Here is a 25,378-nt window from a genome sequence, read left to right on the forward strand (position 1 = left end):
AATGTAACTAATATTGACTGTTGTTACATATTTACCTGCAAGGGAACTGAGCTGGGAATTACACCAACTTCTAACTGTACTTGTGCACCAATCCAGTTAATAAGGGGCAAGTCGTCTAAATTTTGTCAGGTAAAGATAATAAAATATCAGGTAAGTCTTTAATAATTAAGCACACAATAATTTATTTTTTCAGATAAGAACTCAAGAGGTGGGTCTCAAGACAAAATGAAAACTAAACTAATATGTTGTAAACTAATATTTAACAAGTTCTTAATAAGCAAAAATATAAACAGAGAGCCCAAAAGGGTAAGGCACTTATGGGTGACGAGGTCTCCCCGAAAGCGCCCATCCAGAAAAATAGATTAAAGTACATGACAAATAGGTAATATAAATACAAAAAGTAACGGAAATAAATAAAATAGAAATAAATTGAAATAAATAAATAAAAATAATTATTAAAATAAAATTAACAAACAAAAAAGGGTGCCATGTGGCACCTGCCTGACTAATAGACCGCTTGCAATTAGTGCCTTCTTGAATGGAAAGGCACCAGTTTGACTCCATGAAAAAAAACATAAACATGAGGCAAGTTTGAAAGAAAGCTTGTAATGGTTATCTGAATTAAACACTTCATCGATTTTTTTTTAGCTTATTATTACTTGGGCGGAGCGCCAAGTTATAAAATAGGATTTCTTCGTATACGCCAAAACGTAGTGATCTAGTGCGCGTGCGCTACATGTTGGCCGAGTCTGCGAGTCTGCATGTATTCATCATAAGCCGCCATTACGGGACAAAAAACAAGGACGTAAAATCAACACAACGAATATCGTATTCTTAAAAGAAAACAGCTAGTATGTGTGTTGTTTGCAAACTCCTTCCATTGAACGAAACTAAGGGGCAACTTTCCTTTCAGGACGGATATTTTCCAAAAGTTCGACTTCAATTAACCTCAGACGCTCTTTTGGCTCTTCTCGATAAATCCCCATTCGGTGTCAAACGTAATCGATAAGATCAGGCCGTAAACACTGAATTTACATACAGCCGAGCAAAACATTTCATTTCTCTGGCCGCATTATAAAAAAGAAAACGTTCAATTAACTTTAAAGATTCAAGACCATTCCGTGGGTGAAAGGCTTAGGGTAAAGTAGGAAACTAAAACTAAAGCTTCGAAAATAAATTTCATTCGGGGTCCAGTGTGAGCGATAAGATCTATTCACCAGAACAAATGTAAACACTGAAAGTTTGCTAATGCACAGTGACAATCAACGCTTGACGAATTTATTTCTTTATTTACGTTCACTTGGATAAAACCAAAATGTGATCCTCACGGGAAAAAAGAGAAAAAGGTGAACGCACGGGCACACCAAATTGACACGCTAAACGTAGAATCTGAAAAAAAAATCCTTCCTTCGGAGTCGACCGTTAGCGATAAGATCGATCCATTGGAACAAATGTAAACGCCGAAAATTTGCATATTCATACCAACAACAACTGAGTACCGCAACGCTAAACGCATTTTTATTTTTACGTTGGATAAAGCCAAAATAGCAACTTTAGCACCCAGGCTCTCTTTTGTGTCATGATATTTTATCCATTGGCAATCACGCAAAACCACTAAGAGAATGAACGTACACTTCGACCTTTGCGTTACCTTCCAGTGCGAGTGAAGTTTATTTTCTTTTTTGAATGTTTAAATAGATAGATAGATAGATAGATAGATAGATAGATAGATAGATAGATAGATAGATAGATAGATAGATAGATAGATAGATAGATACTAGATAGATAGATAGATACTTTATTATAAACACCATTGCAGCCATAAGCTGAATTACGGGATATTTACAAATTCTAATAATAACAAAGAGAAAATAAGAAAATTATCTACATCTTATAGACATGGCTAAAAATATAATAACAAAGAGAAAATAAGAAAATTATCTACATCTTATAGACATGGCTAAAAATAAAACTGTTCTTCAAACGCTCGGTCTTACATAGGGGGAGAGTGAAATCACTTTTGCGTCTCAGTGGAACTCTTCCTTTGAGGGAAGAGGCTATGGAGACTGTGGGTGGGGTTACAGACGATCTCGTCAAACAGATAACTGTAGACACAAATAACTGTAGACATAATTTGAAATAGTTCATTCTTTGGTCACTCACAGAGCGCTTTGATTTTGTCATTAAAGTTCTGTCCTATTCCAGTGATCATGAAATAGATTCGTTGGGTTAACTTTCAGTAAATCGGATGTTCTGTGAGGTTTGTCTTATCCGCACGCGTCCCATATAGAACGCATGTCTTTTCGCACGCGTGTCATATTGCACGTTCTGCGTGACATTTTGCGATCGTACGCTGTTACCAGTGAAAAAGCTGGAACATCTCTCATAGAAAGCCCAGAAAAAAGGGTATCAGGGTGGAAAGGTATTCGCACAAATACCCCTCTGTCGCCAAAATTCATCATTACCACTGGAACCGCAAATACTCCTTTGTCGCCAAAATCTATCATTATCTTAGATGCACCTCATGGTTACAAAATGCGACGTGGTTAGTATTAAAGAGAGTAATGTTTTATTTTGTTTGCGTGATATTTTCGGTCGAACTACATCACGTTTATCGCAAATATGATGCCTTAGACTCTCAGCGAATCTTTTATCGTTCACCTGTCACCAAAGACTGAACTAACGTTCATGCTCAGATACTCCTAATACAACGGCGCCCAAGTAAACGCTCCCACAGCGTCTTGTTATAAGAGATTCCGACCTACTGTGCTTTTCAGATCTCTTTTTGGTGTTAACTTAGTGTGGTGCCAGCCCTATCCTCACCCCTACAGAAAAAATGTGCAAAGCCTTGCTAAAGCAACAGATATGTTTAGAGGAGCTGACAAGTTCTCTTAAAGACACAAAGCAAGTAAGGACCCAAACAAACACCAAGAAAATGGAGTGGACAGCCCCAAAACATCGTCTGCTGTCATTGTAAAAAAACAATGGACACATTGGCCTCAATTGTACAGTGAAGAATGATTGCAGGGGAGGCCCAGGCATTTTAAGTCACTAAACTGACTTCAAGAACATGGATTGAACCAGAAAAGTATCACTTTTTGCAACAGAAAATCACATACATCAGTGATCAGATCTCATCTGATGGTGTTACAACAGACCCTGAGAAAACACTAGCCATGTTGGGGTGGCTGAACCACCAACAACTGTGAAGGAACTTAGATCGTTTCTTGGATTCGGCAGTTACAACCAAAGATTTGTTATTTGCAAAGACTGCTGGACCACTAAACCAACTTGTCAACAATAATGTACCGGTATGCATGAACTGAGAGTGGAGAAGACGCTCAAATCAGTATGAATGATCACAGACCTGTTTTATAAGTGTATACATCTTTAATTTGGTTCTAATTATTATATCAAACTGCAGGCAATAATCCTAAATGGGCAATAATAATAATAATAATAATAATAATAATAATAATAATAATAATAATAATAATAATAATAATAAGCATGCTCATGCTTTGGCTGGCCGCCCAAACTTTTTTTTAGGTAATCTGGGCATCCAGAAGTTTTTACTGCCATTTAATAATAATAATAATAATAATAATAATAATAATAATAATAATAAAAACAAATTAAGTAATGGTTCGGGTAACAACTACTGTGAAAACAATAGGCAGGGCGCATCGGGAGCCCTTTGGGTTTCCAGGCTGATCCAATTAGTTAAGTGTACGAAAAACAAGCCAAGTTTACCTTTACATATCTACGACGCGTATTCAAATTGCCGAGAAAATCGTATGTGCGGAAGCCTTGAAAAATTCATGTTTTAGTTTGCTTCTTGGACAGAATCTGTCAGGTTTGGATAATTCTTGGCATTCTTGTCATCTCGTTTGAACTTCCACGTGTCGACGGTTGGAGAAAACATCAAAGGCCCCTTGCTGTTTGTCACGCTTTGAATAGAAATTTTTTTGTCACCTTATGATTGGATTCTTCGTTATTGTAGTTCCGCTAACAATTATGATTTCACAGCATTTTTCCAAACGCATGCCTTTATGGTGAGTAAGAACGTGTTTTGTCTTATTGGACTGATTGCTGCGGAAACCTCTCCGTGATGCCACGTGTTGTGATGCGAACAGCAGCACTCCGCTCTGAACACCATTTCCGCGCAAAAAAGGAGCGAGACATAAAATACTAAAATGATCTGAAACCTATACACACTATTTAAACTATTTACAATATTTGCACAATCGAAGGACTTCAGAAACAAGGAAATTTTGGCGAGAAAATACAGGGAACGCATTGATCAAGATGGCTGAAAAGCGGGATGATTTTCGGAAACGGACTTCCGCACATACGAATTTGCCGAAACTTCAATGAAAGGTAGAGCAATGGAAAACATTCAAAAAAGGAATATAATTCGGCCAAAATCGGGTTTTATCGTAGAAATATAGGGAGAATAAAGGTTTTGACCAATCAGAACATCGGAAATTAGTTATTTAATTCAATTAAATGAAGCTATCAGTGCGCAAGCCCGGCGCCTCGCCCCTTCCCTTCCTATGTGAATCATTACTTAAAAGCTTTATTTAAACTGATAAAACCGATCAGTCAGGTAAATCAACTCGTATAATCTAAGTGACCAGTGTACATAAAAATCGATAAAATTAAAATATGATGACACGCCCGTGGAATGCTGGGACTCTAGGCTTGGTCAAGTTGTCAAGTTAGGAGTCGGCCATGATGGCGACTGTACTTGTATTTGTTTGCTAGATCATTAAATTGGCAACAAGGATCAAAATAATTGATGCCAACTGAGAAAGCAGTCAGTCAGCCGGCGAATTCGAAGTCAGGAGTTCTTAAGAGTGTAAGGGCAAGTGTGAGAGGGCAACTAGGGAAGGCATGGTAGTTATGTTAAGCATGCTTTGAATGGGCCATATGGTGGATGGCCGTCAGCGACGTGGACAAGCTGGATTTATTACTGCTGGTAGGAGGCAAAGAGCTGCAAAAGACCATGGAAACGTTTCCAGAACAACCTACGGACTACAAGCACAACAACCTACGCACATGGACAAGTTGGATTTACACTTTAAAGCACACAGAAACAATTAACACACCAAAGCTACACAAATTTTTCAATATTTAATGGCTGCCAGGCATGTATTTCTCAGATTTTGAGACAACTTGCAGGCAGCAGGTCCTGCACTGTGACTTCCTGACAACTCTCGACCAGGCAATTACTATGATGACAGTTGTGAAGACCTCGAACCAGGAGTTAGGGAACAAGATAATAAAGAAACATGGGGACCTGAAATCAGTGAGAGAAACGGCGAAAGCCTTTGAGGTAGCAAAGGAAGGCAGTCAAATGATCAACACTGAGGAAGCCGATGCTAAAAAAGTGAAGAAGACCCGGGTTTAAAGCGCATCAGTAGACCCAGGTGCTACAGCATGCGGAGCAATACTCCAAGCAGTACTGCTGACTGCTCTCCCAGACGCCGGACAGACGGACCTACGACTGTTGTGGCAATCAGATGCACAACTTGGGGTCGCATGCCCCATGCCCTGCAAGGAGACGGAGGTGCCTCAAGTGTGGATGATTGAACCACTATGCTAGAGTGTGTACTAGTACAGAGAACCGTGACAAAGGTAAACAAGTTCGTGCTGTGGAGTCGGACCAGAGGATGGACCAGCATTATGGACCCCACAAAGAGGAGTTGCTTGAAGAGGTTTACACTTACCAAGCAAATTCAAGAGCACCCAAAAGTCCCATGGTGGACATTGAAGTCAAGGGACTATTATCACCAATCTTCATCTAGACACTCAAACAGATGTCACAGCTATTACTGAGAAGCACTACAAGGCAATGCAAGCCCAGTGTGGATAGGTGAAGGGAGAGGTTCAGCACTACCTTTGCTCAGGAAATTCAATGCTACGCTAAGAAAGGGTGACAAGCAAAGAGCAGAAACTGTCTATGTGGGAAAAGGACAAGGCACTGTAGCGCTGCTAAGCAGGCAAGCAGCAGAGGATATGGGACTCATGGAATACCACATAGAGGTAACGACAGCAACGCCACCGCTTTGGATGGGAGAAAACTGGCAGGAAGTGGCAGACCTTGTTTTGATACAAACCTCACTGCTTTTTATATGTAGATAATACTGTTCTTATGCCAACTATAAGTTTGCATTTACTTATGAAAAGCAGTGAGGCATTTGTATCAAAACATGGTCACCCCCAACCTTGCTCCCAACACAAGCCCAGGTCACTAAGCACACAACTGTCAAATGGCCATATAAAAGCTTGTAGTTGTGATAAAAATTCATATTGAGTGCTGTCAGTGACCTTTTAGCACTCTCGGTCAGCAATCATATAATGACACTAAACCAGCAAATTAACTGAGTTTAAAGTGTTGCAAACAGAAATTTGGAACTACCGGTAGGAATAATTAGAGCACATTTGTCCAACATTTTTGTTTACACAGGTGAACTTGCACAAACATTACCAACATGTATGTGGAAAAATGTCAGTTACATCATCAAAGCTCGTTCCTATCCCACATATGAGGGAGCGGCGGAAATCGAGCCTAACCAAGACTTGAATCCAGCAACTTTACATTTCTTTCCACAAGCAAAACTTGTCACTTAAGTGGCTCAATTCTTATGCACTCTATGAACTCAGTTATTAAATCCAGTTGCTCAGTTCTGCCTGACATGTTCAAGTTTACACAAAAATGCATATGACTTTCTTTTAGCTAAGGATTTTATTTCAAATTAAAGACAAATTCTAACATGAATAAAACCTGTTGAAAGCTCCTTTTAAGGATGCAACCATATCCACCTTGCAGTACTAAGAATGCTATATTTTTATGAATTCCTGTCTGTATAGAAACTTGAAAATTTCTTTAGTTACCTTGTAACCCTAACAGATCATGATCACTTCCTGATATTCCACTTGTGGTAAAAATATCAGTGGAGGAGCTGCCTTCCTGAGAGCTGTCAAAACTTTCAGATGCCTATCAAATGAGATCAGAGGAAATCACTGCAAGTACATGTATTATGTAATAATAGTAATAATAATAGGAGGAATAATAAGAATAATCACAGCTCTAAAAAAAACCATCTGTATTAAGTTAAATGCATTAAATGATAACAGCACTGCTTTAACATATACCACAGTGCTGTTATCATTTAATGCATTAAACTTAATACATGGGATTTTTAAAACCACTAGTAAGAGTTTTTGTATCCTTCTATATCTTGAAGGTTGATGTTGTTAGCCAAACAATAAAGTAATTTTCTTTCCGTAGTGGACACATTAATCAAGCTTATTGTCACATATATTTGCTTATTTGTTTAATTACTGCGTCCCAGAACTAATCAGTAGGGCAAATTCAGATTTTGCGCTGCTGCTGATTTTTGGAACAAAATACCTCTAAACATCAAGAATGCAGCATCTCTTCAAAGCTTTAGAAAAGATTTAAAAGAATATCTGGTATCATCCGAAACCTGAAAGTGATTTCTTGACTCCCTGCACAGTTATTTATTTTATTCATTTTTTCTTCCTTTTCATTACTTAGTTGTTTACAGTCGACTCCCGCTAACTCAAACCTTCAAGGGAAATTGAAAAAGGTTCGAGTTAGCGGGAGTTCGAGTTATCGAGGGTAAAATTATATAGAAAATGAAGGGAAAGGAAAATTGGTTCGAGTTAGCGCGAGGTTCGAGTTAGTGAGGGTTTGAATTATCAGGAGTCGACTGTATATCATTCACCTATGTTTGCTTTGTTCCACGTACGCTCGCTATAAACTAAGATTAATTTAAATGTAGATATCCTTTTGTTAAGTAAGAGGTCAGGTGCGTAAACACTTTTTAACCCGATGGGTTTTTGTTTTCACATCTCCACATTCCTTTCTTCCTAATTCCTGTTCTCTGTGTTTAATTAGCATGTGGAAATAAAGAAACTTGAAACTTGAAACTTGAAGGCTAACTTGAGAATTTTTAAAAGTCATTCAGTAGGAATTTTTACACACTTTGATATTGCAGTACTTTTGAGAGAAATGTGGATATTTTTCGAAGAGTCAAGGTTCATCCTGAATAAATTCAGTTTAATGTAACAATAATAATTGGAAAATGAGATTTGAAATTATGAAGCAATAATTGTCATTTTTACTTTAGATATACTGTGCACATCCATGGTTAATAAACATAAACCTTTCTTTAGAGCCTAGTCCACAAAAAATCAATTCTTTGAGGTGGAAATTTATTATTATCACATTACCTCTGGTGTCTGGCAACTTGCCATAACTTGACAACAACAACAAGTGGATTTATAAGACTCATTACAAATTACTCAGCTCTCAACATTTAATTAACAACAGCTACTGCATTAATTACAACATCTTAGGGATGAGATGTGTGTAAAGAGTGGAGTCAGATTATGATGCAAACTAACAAGCAATAAGGCTCCCGCAAAAAGGTATTTTTGATCCAAAGAAAAAGTATATTTGACCTTGACTTGTGACTGGGGCTTGAACTTACATAATGCTTGTGCTAGAAAATTCTGCCTCGGTGAGAAAAGTCCTGGAAAGGTTTGCATGTTAATGACAGTGACATATGTCTTGAAAACTGAGTGCAAATCTTCTTTGGAGTCATGAAATCCATTAATCTAAGTTGAATTAGTAATCAAATAATTAATGATGCCTAAATTCACTGCACTTACCAGGATTTCATCAAGATCATATGTAGATAACTCTGGAAGCTCGTGATGTCTCTCAGTAGCTGCAATATTCATGTCTGCTTTTTTCTCCACACCCTGTAGGCATGAAAAATTTTTGTACTGGTTTGACTGATCAGTGGACATGATTCCCACATCATGTTGCAAAGTTCTTGCTGCTTCAACTGGTAAACTTGTAGCATTACTTTGTGATGCTATTATTACTGAAGGAACCTGCGATGAGTCTCCACTACCCTCTGCTGTCCAGGAACTTTGAACATCTGTCCCTGCAGATTTCTCCACATCAAATGGTTTCTGTATTTGCACAGAAGATGTATTAGAAATCTTCAAGTTAGTCATCTGAGGTGTCAGTGTTGAAAATAAAGGCAGTCCAGTTTGCCTTGGGTTAGTGGAACAGCCACCAGCAGTGCAAAAGACTGCCGTGCCTAAGGTTTGTTGATCAGATGCTGTGGAAATTACGGTCCTTGGTATTGCCCCAGAACAATAACCTGGTATGGGAACCATTGGTGTACCTAACAATAACAAAATATCATACATTTATTAAACACTATGCAATCATTCACATAAACATCTTCAATAATAATTATTATGAAACACCTGGATGGAGGATGTAAGAAACTGATTTTAACATTGTATACAATGTGCAGTGCATGAAAATATTGGATCATAACCTCTCACAGAGGATTACTGGAGGAGGCTACACAAAAGTATCTTTGCAGCTTTTCTTGGTGAAGTATTTCTAATGAACACCACTTAACTGCTCAAAAATACTTGACTTGGCTTTTGCCTTGATTCTGGCTTGGCCAAATCATAACAGAACTAAGGCTTATTTCACCTTGACAAAGCCCCACTGACAACTTTGAAAAAATTTTTTCCCAAAATTTAATGTCTTGGCACTACTGTGTAAATGAAATAATTCTGGAAATTCCAGGAGTTGGGGGAGTATGGAGAAAAACCCTGGAATAGAAAATGCAGAGGAGTGGGGTCCACAACAAAACCCCCTGTGGGGGGCAGGGGATAAACGGATATTTTCTAGAACCACACATTAATGTAAAGTACAATTTTTAAAGAAAATCATTATTTTAATAATGCAAGTGTTTCACTGAGAGACTAAGCATCAAATGTGATAATAAGCCGGGGAAAACAACAGTCAGTTGTGGAGAGTGGCCAAGATTCTTGGCATGCACTCCCAACGTTTAACTTCCTTTATGCTTTAATCCAGGTTTGAAAGAAAAAATTTGACCTCTTGCAACCTCTCTCTGAATTACTATCATTTGGTTCTAGTTTTAAACTAGAATCTTGTAAGTGTGACCTCTTCCTTAAGGAAGGAGATTGTTTATTACAGTAGTCACCTAAACAAATCCAACTGTAAAATTGTTCATTTCAACATGTTTTTTGTTTTTAAGAAAAATGTACAGTATACTACCTAAATGCTGTGATGAAGATGTTGTTCCCTCAAAAACTACATGTACTGGTACAGCTTTTGCATTCCTTGCCTCCTGATTAGCTGAACTACTTGGAGACAAAACTGGTGGCAACATCCCATGTTGACCATCAGTCACTGGGATATGAAAGAGATTCTTTGCTTGTGATTCTTCATCTGGACCTGCTCCGGCTGGTATGACAATTGGATGACTCTTGAACAAACCACTATTCAAGGAGAACTTAGTTTGCAATTCTGATCCTGTATATAATGCACTTGGTCTGGATGCAGATTCTGTTTCCATTTGGGTTGTCTGTTCGGACTTTTCATTTTCTTTGCTTGCAATCTGATCATGAGAACGCTTTAGGGTTGGCTGTTCTGACACTCTGGAGTCCGGTAGACAAACACCACTTTCCTCCTGAAAAAAGAAAAAAATATGTCACTTCAGGCACTGATAGTAATAATAGACAGTTATGAAACAAATATCAGACTAATAGATGATAAATGATAAATTAATAGTTATTACACATATAAGTAAGAAAGTTAATATTTAGTGAGCTTTCTTTAAAAGTTTGGGTTTATTTTTCCTTTATGTAACACTTCACTTCTATTGCCTGCAATAATATTGTGAGCCCACCAATCCACAAACATTTTAAGTTGAATCAATTGAACCAGAGGCTGAATCAACATAAATTTAGCTCAAATGTGAAACCTCTCACATTTATCTGGTCTCAGTGGAAGAGAAATCATCAACACAAGAAACAACCACATGTTTTATTTATTTTATTGTATCGTATTTTATTAGCTTCGCCAAAACAATGTTTTAAAATACATTCAGATAATCAAACAAAATAATAAAGAAAAACTGGCAGGGATTCCGCAACAGCGTGAGCCAGTTACTAGCGGGCCCAGAATGTATGTACCCATCAACAGTTTGTCAGAAAAATATATGCTACAGTTAATTTATTTATTCATTTAAGTTTTAACACTCATATAAAACAATTATTTATAATATTATCCAACTTATGTTCACAGTCATTATAATGCTGGGGAGTCTTCGATCACTGTCCTAAATTTGTTGGTTTTCACAGGTGCTTACAACCAAAACAAGTGACTATCTATAAAGCTTCTAATGAAAAAGCCTGAGTCCCCTTTCCGAACAAAATAATAAACTTAAGATAATCTGAAATCTGGTCCAAAACAAGATGCCTATACTGGCATTTACGCGAGATGCTGCGGCTGATTCATTTATTCCAACTGTATGCTTCGCCGATTGATAAAACTATCCTTGCTAATGGAATAGTTTGAGTCACGACGATCGCGTTACGTTGTTTCCCTTGTGTTATGCAACTCAGGGTTTCACCGGAAATTTCTGAAATTCCATCATGATAACGTAAGCTTCTCAATTACCTCTTTTCAGTCTCGCATCGTATCGTGGTCTAAGACTGCCAAACAAAGCACGATTCCTTCGCCAGGATTTCTCCAATTTCCACCGTTTTAAATGTTGAGTGCTTCTTAGAAATTAGTCTTTAGATTTATCGCTTCAAAATGGTGAAATTTCCGTTTGAAAACGGCACACTTGAGTCCACAACATGTTAACAATAATTATGGCGCCACAATTTAATCCATTTTTAATGAAGAAATCAAATGATGCGTTGACGTCACACAGGTAGGGGTGAGTGGGTCCCCTCCCTCGCGATATAAGCGGCAAAAATGGATTTTGATTGGCCTGCTTCTGTTGAAGACAATCAGAACAATACATCCCGAGTAGGAGAAAGGAGGGTTTAATGAATAAATTAATGTACAGATTTGTGACTACGAGGAAGAAAAAAAAAAAAGAAATTGACCCGTTTTTAGACGCGGTATGCCCCTTCAGGGCATCCCGCGTAAATATGTAATCCACTCCATTTGCAGGATCCACAGCAGGGCTGATGACAATGTTTCTCAGTCCATTATTCCAATTGGACCTCCATACACACATGTTTTACAGTTATCCAAATTAAGCATCATCCCCTTCACATTGCATTCTACACACACGCTCAAATGGAATTTAATGAGAATTAATTTTTTTCCAATCATCTTAACATTAATCTTTTGCCCCCATCCCCATTCTCTAACTGTCTAGCCGTACAGGTATGGGAGAAGGGGTTGGGGAGGGAGGGGCTTTTCTGGCACTATATGCCAAACTGCCCATCCAATGGATTTATTTTGTCTATGAATTTTATCAAGGCCTGCTGCTAGTGTTTTAAACATTACATAATGCTTTTTTTTATGCTGGACTTGGTAAATGTGGTCCACAGGCATTATGCCGGCCACAAGAATAACCCAGGAAAAAGTATGATTTAGCAGACACATAAGTAAAGAGAGACCAATAGTGCCATATGGCACAAGATACAAATTACAGTTTAAAATTGTGGGAGAGATTCTTTAAAAAATATTAAATTATAAAAGTACAATATTTTTTACCTCCTCTGCAAAAATATAAAGAGCTGAATTTCCCTTTATTTTCTTCTTAATGGAATGTCCATCCCAGATACGAGGCTCACCATGGAAGTCTAATCTTGTTCGATTGTCAACTGCAGTAGCACAATAGAATCTAGAATTTATAACAAGAAAACAAGAGAAATTAAGGTATTTTAAACAAATGATCAAAATTCAGAGCCTTTATATAAGCCAGCAGGATAAAGTATCAAATTAATAATTTCTGCCTTTTTTGAATGGTAACAATTAAGCCTAAATAAATATATTAATTGCCCCATAACATGGACGCATCTACATGTATCTCAAATGCAATGGCTTTAAAAAAATGACAAACTTAAACATCTAGCCATACGTTTTCCAACAAGTCTCTAAAATGGTTCCACATCAGTATGATTGCAAATTCCAGTCCAACTCTTGAGGCTGCTCTTGGCCATGGTATGGTACAGATATTTTCTGGAATCACCCATTTTGGTATGTATTTCCACAGGAAATGTGTTACAAAATACTTGGCTACAGATGTTAACCTGCTTAGAGGAGGATCTACTGGCTATTTAAGTAGAACTTTGGTTATAATTTAATTTGGAAAGAAACTACACAATTTTTATGTACAGATGGCATTTCTACAATAAAGAAAATAGAAACGCAATAAAAAATAACATAAGTCTAATTTAAATGAACAGGATCACACCTGAATTTGCATCCCTCATCAGTTAATATTGATGAAACTTCTCTTTTTTGCTTGTGATGATGTGGGAAACTTATCTTCTTAAAAGTGTATTTAAGCCCATGTAAGCTTATTAAGAGGTACTTGCATTGTTTCAACCTCTTTCAACTGAGGATGGCTGCCAACTAACTTAAAATGAGCCTACAGCCTTGTGGTCAGCTGAGTATTTTGTAAAAAATTGGGGACATAAAAATCACCATAATTATCAAGTACCTACGGTCCAAGAGACTCACTGAAGAGACTGGAAGTGGCCAATGAGCGAATAACTTTTGAAAGGTCAGTCATGCGCAAACTCGAACTAGAGGATGTGAAGTTCAGGCAAGTTAAACTCGTGGTTATAAACCGAAAGTCACTTTTGAACATGTTTTTGCCACATAAAAGGTAATTAGGGCTTTGGGCTTATGTTCCAGTTAAGCTGTTCTTATTTATTCTACTGCAGAAGTAAATTTATCTTTCACTTTAGGATAGAATGGGGGATAGAACATGTGTGTAAATGTTAGCTGGTAACCTTAAATCATATTTTACATGTTTTGTGACATTTTTCCTAAGCCCTTTTGTCCTTGATTGTTGTTTTCATTTTCATGTAAAAAGCACTGAGGCTTATGTCAAAGCAATGTCAACTCTACTCAAAAGCCACGTCACTAAAAGTATACCTGTAAAATGGGCTGTTTTAACAGCCAACTTAATTAGAATTAAGTGGAAGAAGGGAGACAATGTAAAATACAAGTATATGAAAATTATTTTCTGTTGTTTCAAATTCAGTGTTGATGTCTTTCCAAAGTGTTTAAATTTGGCTAAATGGCTTTTTAATTTTAACTTCTATTAAATGAAATTTAAGATCTTTCTTCAAAGAAAACATCAACAGTCAGTCTCTAAGGCAAAAAGGGTCTGTTTCGCTCTGTTTTGTGAATTTTATGACATACTGTATCTACAGCTAATATTTTTGTACTTCTTGGGCAAAATAGAATTACACACCTGTCTCTTTAATATTTTAGAGGTCACTATGCCTCCCTTAACTGGAGATTGTTGTTGTTGTTGTTTGTTTTTTTTTTTTACATGCCTCCCTCTGCCCAGCTGACCCCATGACCTGATGAATATGCAGTCCCTTATAATTGTTTAACTTACTCAGTTTAAGGCACAAAGTTATGTTTTACTGACCAGTAAATTACAATAATTACCTCTGATATTGAAGAAAGGGAAATATCTCCACTAACATCCTTTTAATATCAGCTGATGTCATCTTTGAAGAAAACTGCACATTTGTTTTAAACTGTCCCTTCTCTTTTTTCTTAATTTTTGCCATCTCAATTGTGTTTGGCATGAATACAATTCCATCCCGCCTTGTAACATCAGTGCTTTTCAAAACCACAACACTTTTCCCAGTGTTTGTACCAGGTTCCTTCTTCATTCGTTTCACTGGTGCTTCATTGCTGGGATCATTAAAAGGTACATATACCAGCATACAGCCGTCCGTGGAAACTTGTGACTGTTCCATAAATTCTATTGATATCAAAAAGAAATGCAAATATGTAAGGTCAACGACGGTAAATTATAAATACTAGAGGAGTTCAGGAAGTACTAGAGGACGTTGTTTAGTCACGCCAAAATCCTTTAGAATTGAGTCCCTACGAAAGGAAAACCTATCTTCAATACAGCGTTTTACCTAGAACCATAAAGCAGTGGAACAGTTTGCCCGCCACATTAGCCACAGCCCCAAGTCTTAATGTAAATGAAACGGGGTATTAAATACATCAGTTGCTTATAAATATTGAGGGATAAATGAACTTATTGCTTTGCTTTGCTTTGCTTTGCTTTGGAGCGGTGACGGTGGAATATGTTGGGTTGCATTGCATGCACAAATCTTGTTTTCAAGAAACAGTCGATTTGAAAAATGTTTTTGATCTCGTGAACTGCAGGCGAACAGTGTAAACGTTTATGAATAAAACTATTTCAAGGAAACCTTATTTTGATAAGTTCACTAAAATATGACCGCGAGGCAGAGAATAAGAAAACAGTAATTTCTCGGCAGTCGCAGATCGTGAACTGAGAAGTTTGTACAAATAAGTTTGTGCACATGTAAGCCGCCGCTTACTAATTGCGTAGACTTCCACAGTTTTGAAACTGAACTGATGATGCCTTGTCTTGGAATGGCTCTGTTTTCGATGAAGCTTAACGGTGAAACCAACAAGTGGCGGCGCCCATAGTTGCTTGCACTGAACTTCTCGTACACCGAAATGAGAACATCGAATTTTATACGGAAATCAAAAGTCACGACATGGTAAGTCCGACCATGTGACAGTTCTCACAACCCCGCCGATTGGCTAAAATCATTTTTAAAGACGGATACGCATTGAGAAATCCGATAACTATGGTCTGCGTCTCACCACGTCTTCCTTGACATATTTTCAAAACAAAAATAGCTAAAAATCTATTACCGTTTAGGCTTGACTTCCACTACTATACAAAAAAAGGTAAAATGAAACACAATGTTGCAAACAGCCTCCATCACGCCATTGTTGAAATATTCGGATCATTGAAGGTTATGGTCATTCCTCGGTGCGCCATTCAGGAGATCGATCAGCCCCCGAAATTGTCAGTCCCCGTGCAAACTACTGACATCGAGTTTTCAGTTTTCTTCGGCCCGAAAAAAGATAGAAAATGGACGACTGGCTATTTGTTTTGATGTTAGTCTACTGAACGATTTTAAGCGATTCTTCCTCTCGGCATCATATTAATCAATAGAAAGCAAAAACAAACGCATACACACTGTGCACGTATTTCTCCGTTTCTTATTCTACTTCAGCAACAATGCAAAATAAACTCGTAAATCCCGCGGTGGCAGATCTGGCATGTTACTAAAACGACGGCGAGTTTTTTCTTTCTCTCCAGTGATCGAAAGCGGAGGTGCGGGAAATGCCGATAACTTTACTAAACGGAAGTGAAAAGTGTATGGATTTCTTCGAAAAGTGGAAACCATTAACGTACCTTGTCTTAGAATGCCTTCTCTCTTGAATCAATCGAAATTTGTATGATAAAATTTATCACGGACGGTTGGCGAAATTCATGGTGCGAGTCTCGTAAAATGTAAATGGCAAAATTCCCAGTTTAAGGCATTATAAATGAGATGCCACAAGACTGTTCATACCCAGTCACGTGTAGCTATGAAGGTCTGACGTTGTATTGTTTATTGATTGACGTGCTGTACTTGTGTCTCACTGGTCCTGAAATAATTGGTTTATTGACAGACAGGGTTCAACATAAGTAATGAATACAGCATTTTGCTGAGTCATTTCATGCGTTATGCAATAAATATCATTGCGTGGCAACTTTAGTTTGCTCACTAACATTTGAGAACATACCCTGCGAGCAGAGGCCCTTCGATCTTCCTCCTAGGAAGATCGAAGGGCCTCTGCACGCAGGGTACTGAGAACAGAGACGTAAATTCTCAGAAATAAGAACTGAACAAATCAGACTTTGAAGAGTGCATATTTAGACGACTCCATGTTCGATCTCTCAAAGAATTCTGGTGATGTTCTCCGAGCCCGCATGATTAGAATACACAGCTAACACGCCGTAAACTGGTCTGCTGGGATTTATACAGCCAAAAAACTACTGTGTCCCCAAAAGGGTTGACTCGTAACAGAGGGAGTTGTTTTCTGTTCGTTTCCTTCTGGGAACTTTTAACTTTTGTAATCGTGTTTAATACTCTGCTATTGTGTTCGCAGTTGCCAGTGCGAGGTTTCTGCATGGCGGAAACCAGCTGCGTTGGCGAAGTGAAACTGAAAGTGGAGATGAATAAATTTCCCCAAATTTCAAGTAATTGTATTTACATACACATATTGAAATATAAGCAGAAATCTAGCGGGTGTTCGTCTTCAATTTACAAATAAAAAAGGTTGGTTTGCAATTGAAGGCAATTTAGGATACATTGTACCTGAGAGTATTTATCAGACTGATTGAGATCTTAGGCCTGTTGTAGTTACGTGAACAACAATGTCGTGTGACTGTAAGCGGAAAGGTGAGCGTCGAACCCGGCGTTAAACAGAAGCTAACAGACTCTTTAAAAATCCACAGCTAAGTGGTTGTTTAATTTCGTTATAGCGTTTTAAATGTGTCATTACTGGGTGAGTTCTTAATACTATAGTTCAGTCTTGTCCATAACACGGAACCAAAATAATATGAGCGTTTACTGTAGTTGACAGTCAGTATTTATATCTACGGATATCGATAGGTAAGTCAGTTGCAACCTGAGTATCCCGAAAATCCTGGTACATTTGCTACATTACTGGTTATGAGTTGGCTTTCTACTCTGTGCGTGCAGGTTGCAATTTCTTGTAATCCTCAATTATAGAATGTAGGTAGTCGTGCTTGTTTAGCAGTGTTTCAAAAGGATCTGACTTCAGTTCTATAAACTCCTGTTTGAATTCGATGTTTGTTAAGTGTCAAAATACGGCTGAAAATACGGCCATCTTCTTACGCAAATTTGGTCTTCCAATTCTCCGAGCGATTCAGCATGGTTTCGCTAATGGATGTTCTTGAACACGACTGTAGCACTTAGCAAACGAGGCTTTTAATGTATTTCCTCCAGCAAGACTCCTAGTTATACTCACGAAGTTCAGTTCTTTGAAGTTCATTTTCGTCTTCAGAATTCGACAGGCCTACGGTAAATGATCATGACTGCTCGATTTGTATTGTAATTTCCAGTGTTCCAAGCCAGAAACTAGTTTGACTTTTCCACATAAGCAAAAAGAATTGGATCGTATGATCGTATGCCTTTCGTTCATAATAGAAGAAATATCGAACAACACAAGAGTCCCCTTCGAGCAACCATGTGTTGAAATCGACAAAATCCTTCACCTGACACTGGCAGACTGCCCTAAACTCCTTGCGCAAACTGTTGCGAGTTTTCAGCGAGCTTTGTTACTCAGTAATTTGGGTCTGACCATTTCACGGTGTGTTGTTAATAAAAACGATTACTTCGCTTGGTGTCACGGTAGCGGTAATTAATTGAGGAGTATAATTGCTAACTTGGGAAATACTTATACCTCCGTTTCATTGCAGCACTAATTCTACTCGGAAATCATTAGACACACTGTCAGATCTAGCCTTCTAAAACGAAGGAAAGTGATTGCCTTCAGTGATCGTGGTCGAAGCAAACTGAGCGAAAGTCTTAAAAATGTATATTAGTACCCTTAAAGAGCGGAAGTCGAAAGTGGCTAGATTTCGTCAGTTTATAAAAAAACATTCTAAACAGTTAACGTACCTTGCTTTGGAGAGGGTGTTTTCTGAATTAATCGAATCTTTTCCGTAAAAGTTACAGTAGAGGGCCTGCGAACTTCATGATACGGCGGTCTGATAGAAAATAAATGGGAAAATGCCCAGAATTTGGCCTCATTAAACTAACCAGGGGTCAGGTTAGTCATGTCTAACTGCTGATGCCTGCTTCTGTTGTCCCATTGGCCCTCAATTAATTGGCATCTAGATCTTGCGTGACAGCAATAAACGGCAACCGGCAAAGTTTATGAATGCGGCATATGGCTTACCTACCCCCTTCAAGCATTATACTGATTACACAGCTAATTTCGCACGTATATGATCAAGTAGACGAGCGTGTGTTAAGCTCATCAACTAAGGATGAGTTAAACCAAGTGCAACTTTGTACAAAAGGGGATACAGTCTATAAAGTCGTGATGTAAAACGCCATCTAACATCGCTCTAATAATGCTATGTTCTTCGTAGATGGTAGTCTAGACCCAGTCTAAACTGCTCTCTCGTAAATTCACCAGGGAAAAGGGAATCGTAGAGAGCGCGAACCGTTGCGAGGAGCGAGGTGCCGAAAGCTTGGATTCTCACGCACGAGCTTCGCGTAAAATATGGACCGTCTTAAAATTGGATATGATATCTAGAGGAGTTCGTGTGTATGCCTGTTTAGCTTGTATTCAGTAATTTATAAATAGTCGTCGTTTGACCAATTGGTCCCCGAATAAATGGCCTCGTGCGGTGTGCTGCCATCACGTGGGTGTGTTCGGCGGCTCGAAAACTTTGATGGGGTGAGAGAGTACACAAATTATTAGAAAAAGGGATGTATTAATTAACGACTGACAATAATACAAATTTAGACGACTCCTTTTACGACACTACAAGAATTCTTCGTTTTTGTAACCCGGACTGTGGATTTGGATCGTCAAGGCTCAGAAATTCGACTGTAGCGCCGTCAGTTCCGTTGTCGAAGAGATCCGTGAAACTCAAAGAAAACTAAATGACTCACAGGTTCTACAAGGCTGAGAGGTTTATTGCGCCAACTCTTACAGCAGTCCTGTATACACTGACCTGATCATCCAACAACGACAACACTAAATTCAAAGAAAGAGAAATGTTGTCTATTCAGCTGAAACCTGTGTGCTTGATAGTTTCGTAAAAATTCACTGCTATACTAAAAAAAGAGCAAGGCTGACTTCACGGTCAGGGTATACGTCACTTGTTTCAGAATTGTGAGGCGTTCACTCTACCCTCAGCAACTAGAAACCTGTGCTCACAGATAATACGCCTCCTCATCTCTGTGGAACAATAATCGTGTTTGCCTTTTATAAAACAGTTATTTATAAACGTTTTTGATTGATCACATATCTTAATCGATGGCCGGAACTATTTTCAAGGGTTGTATTGAACAGAAATGAAACAACACAACAAGTTCAACCAAAATAGTCTGGGATGACAAACCACGCTGAACTTTTTCTTCTTTTCTTTTCTCACATTGATCAGTAACAGGAGTAAGACACACTTAGTATCAGTCCCTTGAGACAATGCAAAGTACATACTGAAGAACTACACTTGGGGGCTTCACACTAGAGCTTGTAAGTATAATCTAAGTGCACTTGAAACCTACTTGAGTGTGAAGGGGTAAAACCTACCAACTTGAACTTTACTTGGTGACCATGGAAACGTTCGTAGTTCAAAGAAGCCGAAGTACGCCGCCAAGTATGGCCAACACCACACTTGAGAACGTACTTGACCAATAGGAAAAGGGAAACCAACTGAAAGCCACGTGCTGCGGTGCCACAAACAGATAAACATTTTGCCGTGAACTAAAATTAATCCAAAAAAAAAAAATCAAAATGGATGGCTGGAGATACGCCTCGCAGTTTGAGGACTCCATGGAACAGTCTTTTTTGTAAGTAAACATAAAAAGGAAGGAAAAGTCGATACAAATAGTAAAACTTACGATCTTATTTGAATTTCATCTTTACAGTCAGTCTGAACTATCGATTTTCAGTTCAGAAGATGTTGCCTGTTCTTTTGTTTTGTCGCCAAGAACTCATAAACAATGAAGTACCTATGCATTTCCTGTAATGTTAAAACTCTCTGAGATAAATTAAAGACAAAATAAAGAGTAAACAACATAAAACGTTTTTCCGTTGCAAAGGCTCCATGATTTTCCGGCGAGCAATTGCATTTCTGATTTTACCGCGAACGATGATTGACAGCTTGTGCTTCAAGTGTATACTTTGTCACCAGGTGTGAAGCCAAGTTTTCTAAAGTGCGACTTGAGATTTTCAAGTGCACTTGAATCAAGTGCTTACTTGAAACTAACTTAGCTTGTAGTGTGAAGCCAACAACTGTTTCAAATTCTGTGTCGATCATTCCGAGCCAGTAACTAGTACATATGGTCAATACCAAACACGTTTCAACAAACGTTCTTACAAGTACTTTACTGGCATAAAACCTGTGTATGGCCACGAACACGTCTGGGTCGCCTGAGTCATGAATGAAACTAAGCCCAAGCATATTCCTGAAAATTATGGCACACCACCTTCCTTGAATATGCTATTCTCCTGTATCAATCGAGATTTTTGTTGTAAAAGCTACAGGAATGGCGACCAGCGAAGCTTTCGCTAGGGCTCTTTGCTATGACGAAAAGTCAAATCTCAAATATGCTAACACATTTACCATCCTCGTTTCTGGGGTCCTCTCTCTTCCTCCCTCGAAACGAGGTTGACTCATTTGCATGCATGGCGTCACAGATCTGAGTTGACCCCCCTGCTTTCACTTGGTCACGTGGATATAAGGTATAATCTTATGTTACGGTATACGAACAATGATCATTAATAGGTTGTTAGCACGTAACGTCATCAAAATTTTGCACATCATATCTGAATAATTCTCTTTTCGAAGCTGGGCTTTCAGAATTTACCCACCCCAGAAGCCCTTCCAATGCTGTTAGCCGATATCAGACTCTTCAGCTCCTGTTTGGTTGCGTCCGAATCGTCTTGAGATATGAAAGCCTTGCTGAGTTTTACATATGGTATCGGAACGATAAAACTTCCAGTTCAAGACAACAACACGTGCAAAATTTTGACAGAAAATAGGCGATGAAAACCAACGAAAAGAGATAGTACATTAAAAACAAACTTCCTCCATTCCCTGCCCGTTACTTTTATGTTGAAGTTGGCGTTGTCAGAGTTGGTTCTGGTGATATCTTTATTTTATTAACTGTGACTGGTAAGATCCAGATGTATTACTTCAACAAAAAAATTTGAATTTCCAGCCATTTATGAATGGTTATGCGAAAATAGACTTACCCTGAATTTAAAATAGACAAAACACTTAGGGTGTATTCGAGTGACCCTACTCCGGAAAAGGAATACATAGCTCATAACAGGTTTTTGGAGTTACTGAAGTACAAAATGGCTCTTAAATTATCGTGCATCAGCGAAGGTTTGCAGAGATGACTTCCCAAATTTACTTTAAAAGAGAGATCTAACAGCTCAGTATTCCGCTTATTCTCATTCCGGGATACGGTCAATAGAACGCACCATTAGCTTTTCAACAACAACAACAACAACAACATCAACAACAAATTAATAATCATTTACACCCCGCTCTCAAATTAGCAGATCAATACCTCGAGCAGTCTTACAGTGTTAAATATTAAGCATTAATTATTGACTGCCTCCTGTCATTGCATCACCATATTGACCGTTAGTAGAAAACTTAGTAAAAGTGTGAATATTATCGCAAAACTAAAACAACATCTAATAACCCAATCTCCGATAAGTATGTTTATTTATTTATTTTTTTAACAATTTTTATTCTACTTTCTGTCATACTTGTTTACATCAAATCGGCTATTTACATATTACAGTTAATTGGCCACAGCAATACAATGTAACTTAGTTAAATGTTATACAATATAATGGTGTAGCTTAACGTAACAAGTTTATAATTATTATTGTAATTATTCACATTATTATTTATTTATTATTGTAGTTGTTTTAGAGGCGGAGGAGACATATTTTTTGTCCTTCATCGCTGGCCTTCAACTATGTTCTTTGGAAGGATTCTTGTAATAAAATCTGGGAGGAGAATAGGACATTTTCACTATGGCGTCATTTGACTACAACTACCAGAATCCTTCAGTTGTTTGTTTTCTCATGCTAATTAGAGCTATTGTTCTTTGCTCTCCACTGGGATTACAATATTTGAATTTAAAAAGGAAAACGAAATGCATTCTGGTAGTTGTAGTCAAATGACGCCATCATGAAAATGGCCTATTAATTTATCGTGTAGTTTGCTGGTTTAAATGTAGTACCTTATGAAAAGCAGAGTATAATTAAATTCCGCTAATAAGCGTTTTTCGTAAGATCCGGAAAGGATGCCAAACAGTTTTTCTTCAGCAGACGGATTAAATCGAGAACCATTTACATTATTAAATCAATCAATAACTTTCTGTGTGAAGACTTGAATGGGGGAGCAATCTCTAAAAGTGTGGTCGATAGAATCTTTTTCACCACAGTATATACAATTGTCATCTTTGTCATAAGTACATTTATTATGCACTTGTATATCCTTATCTAACCTATGGTTGCATATCATTGTGGGATAATAATTACAAAAATCAATTATCACAATTACTGAAGCTACAAAACAAAGTTGTTAGAATCATTAGAATCATCAACAACGTACTACTTTGTGATCATATTACTCCCATTATGTAAACATTGGCCTTATTAAATTTCCTGACATTGTTAAATTAAACACCTGTCAACTATTTTAGGACCACATTATACATAAAAGGCGTCTGTTTCCAACCTTTTAAAGTACATATTTACAGCACATAAATCCTATTTCTTTCAGAATAAATACATGAAGATTTTGTACAACAATTACTGAATGCTTTTTGGCTTGAAAACTTGAGTTGACACAGAAATATTCAGTTAGCAAGAGTCAGCGTTGCTTGACATGCACTGAAGAAAAGTGAGTCTTGAATCTCACTGTCATGTTTTACTGCTGGATAAAAGAGTGGCTATGCAATAAAGACACCATCTTTGTCAAAGTATTTATGAAAAGTAGACCGCGTCATGCAGGATGCGTGCCAAGCCAAGAGAACACCTCCTGTAAGCCATAAAAACACCTAAGCTACCTTGGGCAACACTCCTTGAAACACACTTCTCCGAGAGCATCAAATGTACTCGCCATTTGCAATTCTAATTAAACCAGTCCATTGAAATGCAACGCCGCCCTTTTTGCTGTAATCTGACACTGTTGCAGCTGCTGAAACGTCATTAAAAGGCGTTGTGTTTTTTTTTTTTTAAATCGTAACAAGCCTATTTCTTCCACAAAAAAACCTCGTAATCTTTGTTTCTGAATTTATTGCTTTTTTCTAAAGCTATACTTCAATCCGTGACTGTTAGTATCCGCAATTCTTCTCCCTGATTTTTTTTTCTTTTAAACTTCGCTCTGCTAAAGAAAAAATTCAATCCTACCCCAACCTCACGTCTCGGTGATGTGAAATATTTTCTTCACTGTGCTATTCACAAGTTGGCGAATTTCTCGATATCGCCAACAGTACACGAGGGGGTTTAACGAAGAATTAAGAAGAATCAACGATAGTGTAGCTTCTTTGGGTACCACCAAAAAAGAGCGGATTTGAGAAGAATTAGTTACCGCGGACAAAATTACAACGACAAAGTAAGGAAGATAACAGATAATAAAAACAAGATAAACAAACAGAGCATTAAAGGCGGATTTCTTCTCTCGGTGTAGTTCCATTTCTTGATGATTCGCTTGTTGAAGTTGACTTTGTATTCGGTTCTGGTGATATTTCACAACTTTGTAAATACGAATATTTGCCACAGTTGACAAGAGAAATCCAAAGCATATCACGACCGCTGTAACCACGTAGGATTGCTTCGGAAGTGTTATGAGCATGGATGCAGCAATACCACTTGTCAGCCATAGAGACACTAAAGCCATATCAACCCGTCTTGAAGTGACAAGTTCTTGATATCGCAGATGGAGAGAAACAGCGAGAAGTCTATCGACAGCAATGACGGTTATGTTAAGGAACGATGCACAAGCGAGCAAAAACATAGAAAAGACGCAAATTGTTAAAACTGTTGGACAAAGGAAATCGAAGTTATAGTTTCCATTCGCCGCCATCTTCAACATCACCGCCATTATGATGCCGTAAATGAGGTGCACAAACAGTCCAACAGCAAGATCCGAAAAGACGAGGCTTAGGAACATCTTCTTCAAATTAGCTGGTATTGATGAGGCTTTCCACAGAGCGTGAACAACGAGGAGATTTCCAACTGTCGCCGCAAGAGAGAAAATTAAGTTCAAAACACAAAGAGTGAACATGAATGTTTTGTAATGGTGGATGAAGCACTCCAGCTCCTTCAACTTGTGCTTGCAAAACTGAGCAGCCATGGTACAGTTGATTATTCCGGCAACTACAGTACTTAAATTCAAATTTGAGTGCATATATTCATAAAGCCAGTGCAGTTATTAACATAAAAATAGATGAATTATTTTTAGGACTATTGTTCTACTAGTTCCCTGAGCTTGCTAGTCCTGTAAAGGAAATTTGTTTTGCCGAGCTCACAGAAAAATCTTTGACTCCGGCGGAATTTGAACCCACGACTTCTGGATAACCCAGCAAAAAAAAAAAAATGAAAACAATTTAATTCCTTTTCTATCGCATTACATGGGTGCTACACGGCTCACACGCTATTAGCACTGATCTCTTC

General features: G+C 38.0%; 2 protein-coding genes across 2 annotated transcripts in view; both read right to left on the minus strand.

The window, feature by feature from the left end:
• The window catches only part of LOC146462703 (uncharacterized), a 100,316-nt gene extending 81,521 nt beyond the window's left edge, over positions 1-18,795 (minus strand). The window contains exons 1-7 of the mRNA XM_085085383.1: positions 18,613-18,795; positions 14,528-14,849; positions 12,611-12,740; positions 10,148-10,562; positions 8,707-9,233; positions 6,901-7,003; positions 36-115 (exon numbers count right to left, since the gene is read on the minus strand). Of these exons, the coding sequence (XP_084941509.1) occupies positions 36-115; positions 6,901-7,003; positions 8,707-9,233; positions 10,148-10,562; positions 12,611-12,740; positions 14,528-14,844 (1,572 nt within the window). The 5' untranslated portion in view covers positions 14,845-14,849; positions 18,613-18,795. The remainder of the gene's footprint in view (positions 1-35; positions 116-6,900; positions 7,004-8,706; positions 9,234-10,147; positions 10,563-12,610; positions 12,741-14,527; positions 14,850-18,612) is intronic.
• A 3,923-nt stretch (positions 18,796-22,718) lies between these two features.
• LOC146462710 (melanocyte-stimulating hormone receptor-like) lies at positions 22,719-25,182 on the minus strand. The gene has a single exon (XM_085085375.1). The coding sequence runs from the start codon at positions 25,110-25,112 to the stop codon at positions 24,120-24,122; it is 993 nt and encodes a 330-aa protein (XP_084941501.1). The 5' UTR covers positions 25,113-25,182; the 3' UTR covers positions 22,719-24,119.
• Positions 25,183-25,378: the final 196 nt, after the last annotated feature.

Source organism: Pavona decussata, unplaced genomic scaffold (genome assembly GCF_977016875.1).
Source record: "Pavona decussata unplaced genomic scaffold, jaPavDecu1.1 SCAFFOLD_186, whole genome shotgun sequence".
Taxonomy (NCBI): Eukaryota; Metazoa; Cnidaria; class Anthozoa; order Scleractinia; family Agariciidae; genus Pavona; species Pavona decussata.

Bases quoted from the DNA above. Each gene is read 5' to 3' on its own strand.
- LOC146462710 (XM_085085375.1), bottom strand. From the start codon at position 25,112: ATGCACTCAAATTTGAATTTAAGTACTGTAGTTGCCGGAATAATCAAC.